Raw genomic sequence first — 5,588 nt, 5'->3', positions numbered from 1 at the left:
CAAATATACTATTTGTTACAATTTTAGTGAGTTTTTACACATAAATATATGCTCGGCACCGAAAGTATTGGGTTCAGATGAACCTGGTGTTAATATGCTCCATCCGCCTCCGGCTGTACTCGTTAATTTCCAATGATACTGCTCATTTAACGATTCTCCTTTGTCCTGAACATATACTTACACTTTTCGAAGGTTTAAATACCTTAATAATCATCATGAGATATATGAAGTTTCACTTTAAGTATACAAGAGCACATATATGGTTTATAAGATCTTGAATTATTCATCTATTATATTTGGAGTTCAGATTTTGTCATGGCCCCAGAAGACTTGCACAAATCAATAGGAACTAACTCTAGCCCTAGGGTGTGTTTGGTATATCTAAGTATATACTATGTATTTCTTTTTCCTTATTGGAGTCCATTGTGTTATCTTGTCGTCATATCATAGGACTAATAGTTTACATTTTGTTACCTATTCGGCTTGGAAATTGTAAATACTTTTAAGATAGGCAATTGATCTAAGCTCATTTGTTTTTTCCCTCTTTTTTTTTTTTTTTTTTTTGGTTGCATTTAGGTAGGTATTAGGTTTCATGAAAGTGATTAAAGATGAGATATTGGTGTCAAGTTCTAAATCATATACCATTTCTATATTTCTTTCTAAAGAATCATAGAAAGGAAAATGATAAGGGAGGTCTTTTTCCGATTGCACTTTTCTACACCCTTTCCATTGATTTCAAAATCTGAATCATAACTTGCAATACTTTCAAAGAAGAGAATGTCCTGCATACTGTGATTATGTTGATATGAGCGCCGCAACTTTTCATGGTCATGCTAATACGTCTAGGATTTCATTTACATCCACATACAGTATAATGAAATTTTTGCAAATATTCTGATGGTATAAAACTTTTCTACATCAGTGTATAGAATTTAATCCCATAAAACTTTAATTTTTCTCCCAGTTTTATAAGGACTTAAATTTTTCTCCTTATGGAAAAAATACCCCATGTTCGTTGATAACAGTAAACCTTTTTTAGCAGGCAATGATTCAAGTTCAAATAGGTTCCAGTCTCATTGCCTCTCCCATGAGGGAAAACTCTCATTCTACTTGTAAGCAGCAAACGATCCAATATTTTTTTCCATTTAAAACTTTCTTTAAGTAGTGCTAACCCTTAAAATAGACAAAACCACATAATGATCAAAATAGACAAAATGCACAAAACAAAACAAATAATAATAATAAAGCAAGCTATATTTTATTATTAGTTTTATATAAGTGGTAAAAGCATAAAGACAACACACACAGCAATAATAATAGCATGAAACACAAAGGGTCCATGAGGCTCATAAAAAGACACCACGCTTAGAAAAAGACTCACAACTCTCTCCAACTACAAGTGGGAACAAACCAAATTTTAAGACAAGATTTGATCATGTTTCTCAATCAGCCTTTTCATGATAAGCTTTAGAGGGCAGGCCCCTCCCTTTTTCCATGCGCTACCCTTCAACAGTAGTTGCCATCACTATCCTTTGTGGGGATCAACAGAAACATCAACACATCATAACAGTCATTCAAATCAAGAAACATATTGAGGTGGATTGTGGGCCTCAATTACCAAATGCGCATGCATTGAATCCAAGGGTTTTCTCAAGAATTTTAAAGGGTCCCTCTTTTACTGTACACTCATGAGTTGGAACTTTGAAATTGCTACCCTTTCTTACTCCACAAAAAACTCAAAAATAATCCCTTTTATTTCACCCCTTGCAAGTAAAAGACATTCCACTAAGACTCTTCACTTCTGGTGGTTCATAATACTTGTTGCACTGAAGGACTGATGAAAATGGCAAATGCTTCACAATTTAACTATTTTAACAAATAGATTAATGTTCAAGCAACGTTACCCCCTAAAATCCACAATGCTAACGTTGTAGGGGTTGGATACTGATACTCTTTTCTTTAACAAGAAGATGGAGGGTACTCTTGAGGGAGCCCAACTCCTAAAGCTTTGGCTTTGCCCCTCAAAGACTTCAAGTAATCAATTGCTTCATCAATAACCAACAATGGGTCCTTACTCTTTATCCCAGGAATCAAGCTCTCAAGAATTCTCAAGGTCTCACGAATTTTAGCTTTCCTTTTCCTTGTGCTCAAATCATGATCCTCCTCATCCTTCTTCCTAAGAGGAAGTGAGCCTTTAACACATCTTGATTCCACATTATCATCATCATCATCATCATCATCGGCCCATCTAGATTCTATGGATGATGATTTCTTGTGCCCGCCATCTGGCAATCTTTGCCTTTTACATGGGCCATCAGAACTGGCAACTTCTTCTGTAAGTTCCTCAGACAGTTTGTCATGCTCACCACAGCCGCAGCCCCCATTGTTTGCACAAGGAGAGCGAGCCGTGCTAGTTACTTCATCATCCTCACCACAATCATCGTCATCTTCGTCCACTTCAGTGCCATCAGAAGAGTAGAGCAAGGCATTGATTTCTTCTGTGTCTTCATGCATACTACTTTCTTCACCATTTATGTAGCTTTCCTCCAATTTATCTTCAATAATGGGTTTCACAGGAGATCTTCGCTCAACTACAGCAGTCAGGTTCTCATAATACAAACCATAAGCATGTTCTTTCGGTGTAGTTACTTCATTTTCAAGAGGGCGACCTTGACTAAAGTAAAATCTAGTTTGACTCCCAGACTGATCACAAATGAGGAACCTTTTCTGAGAATTTGCAGATGCATCAGTTGGTGGGGAATCTAATCCTATCAAGCGATGAAGTAAAAAGCTAGTATCGTTCGGATACTCATTTTTGGGAGGAGCTAAGCTTGGCAGCCATTTGACTCCATTCTGATTGGCTGCCTTAGAACTTGGCAAACCAGGGGCGAAACATGATGGCCTAGGAGAAACTGCATTTGCAGCACATATGCAAGGGCTATACAGAGATGGAACACCAAGGTTATGTCCATGCCGTAAGAATGCAGTTGCATGGTTCAAATTCGGTGAAGTCCATGCCGGATCCTGCTGGTAACAATTGAGCTTGCTGGTTGTAACCATCTAGACAGAAGAGAAACCTAACATGCATAATGCAAGAACTTAGATGGAAATACACAACAAAATCAATAGAAGTTTAACACAGATAGCAGCACCAAAGACTAAGACGCATACCAGTTATATGGGTTGTATAAATTCCACTTCAAATTACTCTTTAAGGACGTAAATAAGAAGAAAATACTATAAAGCTGGATTAAGACAAAAGCGTGAACTCAGAGCATCTACGTTACAGGCTTCAACAACTGACGGAAGTATTCAGCCTGGTAAGCAAAAACAGATTGTAAGTTAGGTAGCCTTTCAATTACATCATTGAAACCCACAACTGAAAAGCAACACTTAAATTTCCCATAAGTGAGGCAAAAATGTGAACGAACCTGGCAATTCTGCAATGGTTGAAAACATGCTATAACTCTAACTACAATGGTTGCTTTCCCTGTGATTCCACTCTCATGCTTTAAGGCCCGAAATCTTGTTTGTCCTGCTGCTTGGCACACCATAACTACTTTCGACCTTCCAATGAAATTCAAAATCTATGCGGAGAGATAACACTGTAGCCCAAGAGTAACAAAATACTATCTTTCGTAGGAAAATGGAGATTACAAGAAAGGAGAAGGTTGAGGAAATCGCAGTATAGGAAAAGAACCCTGAAAAGACCTAAACTGGGTCACAGAGATGACAAAGTGCCAATGAATCAAAATCAGGACTAAGAGGATTTAAATTTTCTTTGCAGTGGTCTTTCAGCTAATCATACAGATATAACAAGCAAAGAGACAAAACTGACTGGTTAAAGGGAAGAGGAAGATGAAGAGAATGGTAGATAAAAAAGCTGGTTTAATAGGAGAAATAATTTATAGGATCACCCTGCAAAATAAGTTCAAGGGGATGACATAAGAAAACACATCAATTGACAGGCTCAGCCACCGCATGTTGTAGCTTCTTTAAACTGCAGAAGTTGCCACAACTATGAAAGGATGTCAATATGAAGTTAGTTTACCTGAAATATTAGACAACATATGCATTAGTCATGAACCAGAACAACTAAACAGCTTGCAATGTGAATATCACTAAATCCCTTCAGAGAAACAACTGTGTGAATGACTGGACAACAACTCATTTTTTCCCCACAAAAAGTACATGAAACATATCACTTATTCGATTTCATATAAAAAATATTTCAAAATAAAACTAAAGACTAAATAGAATTCTAGGCATGTGCAGTAACCTTGTCTTTAACACCAATCAACCTCAAAGAACTATAAATTAAAAAAAAAATCAAAAACCTAATCAACCTTTAGATTTCTTAGCAGTGATGACTGAACTCACTACACTCTTAAATAATTGGTTCAAAATCCATTTTTTGTTGAAATTTTGTTTTACACACACATTTCTCTATATATACACATTCCGTATCAAAAATACTGGATTTGATTGAATCCGTAGCACTATGGATACATACGCCAAAGCATGTCACTGATACAGCTCTCTTTGAGTTCGTATGACTTCCAAAAAAAAAAAACTGGAAATTTGAAAAAAATCCTAAAATTTAGACAATGACTGTAAAAAATTAAAAAGAAGCGCAGCTAGACATCTCAACAGTAAAAGTATAACTGAAAGATTAAATCTTGCAAGGGAAACCCCATCAATCAAATGCTTCTGAAAGACTTTCGAAGAGGCAAGCGCACACACACAGAAAAACAAAAACAAGAATTCAGAAAAACATCCAGAAAACCTAAACATGACAAACTGATTCAAGGGGTTTTTCTCAATTTCAAAAATCATAACTTTAAGCAAACCAGATAAATCAAAGGGGTTAGAAACATTTATGGTATGAACATTAAGCATAAATGATGTGCATAATAAGAAAAATGCAGCTGAAACAACTTACGAGGGAAGAGATCCAAGACGAGTATATTGACCAGCAAACAGTATGCAAAAATGTTCAAAAATGATTTCAAGAGAGAGAGAAGCAGAAGCAGAATGTGAACAGATTTTATGGTTTCAGAATTCAGATAGTAGGTAGTAGAGCAGGTGAAAAAAGAAGGAAGTGTTGCAGCTTGGGGATTGATGGTCTTATATATACATATTCCAATGACAGTATTGCCCTTCACTAGAGTCATAAGTACAATATTAACCTTTCTTGCCTTTTTTCTTTTTTTCTCTTTCATATTTTCCTTTTTTTTTTCTTTTCATTGACGTCTCAAATGTTGTTTAATCTTTGGAAAAAAAGTGTTTTATATTTTATATAAATTGATTTTCTGTTATATTTAACGTCATTATAATGTCATTTTATAGATCAAGTCTCAAGAATTCAAATAATTTGATTTACTAAAATGAAATTTGGACGTGACACAACCTTAAACCAAGTGTATCATTTAACATTCTTGTAATATGGGTGTCACCTCCCTGGAATATGGGTGTCAATAATTAATATCATACCAATTTTAGAAAATATGTACATAAAATATCTAATTTTACGAAGAGACCATGGGCTCACTGTCTTAGCGCCTAGGTTTTTGCCCACACTACCTTAT

At 35.7% G+C, this 5,588-nt stretch overlaps 1 protein-coding gene across 1 annotated transcript; it reads right to left on the bottom strand.

Moving 5' to 3' along the window:
* Positions 1-1,236: 1,236 nt before the first annotated feature.
* LOC104102456 (transcription factor bHLH143) lies at positions 1,237-5,111 on the bottom strand. Its single transcript, XM_009610165.4, has 4 exons — positions 4,943-5,111; positions 3,432-4,051; positions 3,172-3,317; positions 1,237-3,077 (listed from the first exon to the last, which is right to left on the bottom strand). Exon 4 carries the CDS (start codon positions 3,058-3,060, stop codon positions 1,960-1,962), a length of 1,101 nt encoding a protein of 366 aa, XP_009608460.1. The 5' UTR covers positions 3,061-3,077; positions 3,172-3,317; positions 3,432-4,051; positions 4,943-5,111; the 3' UTR covers positions 1,237-1,959.
* Between the last annotated feature and the right edge of the window lie 477 nt (positions 5,112-5,588).

This window comes from Nicotiana tomentosiformis, chromosome 1, assembly GCF_000390325.3.
Source record: "Nicotiana tomentosiformis chromosome 1, ASM39032v3, whole genome shotgun sequence".
Lineage (NCBI taxonomy): Eukaryota > Viridiplantae > Streptophyta > Magnoliopsida > Solanales > Solanaceae > Nicotiana > Nicotiana tomentosiformis.
The sequence above is the reverse complement of the archived record's forward strand: the minus strand, read 5'-3'. Positions and strand labels throughout refer to the sequence as shown.

What these genes read in the sequence shown, in the direction of transcription:
- LOC104102456 (XM_009610165.4), bottom strand. Translation starts at nt 3,060, where the DNA reads ATGGTTACAACCAGCAAGCTCAATTGTTACCAGCAGGATCCGGCATGG.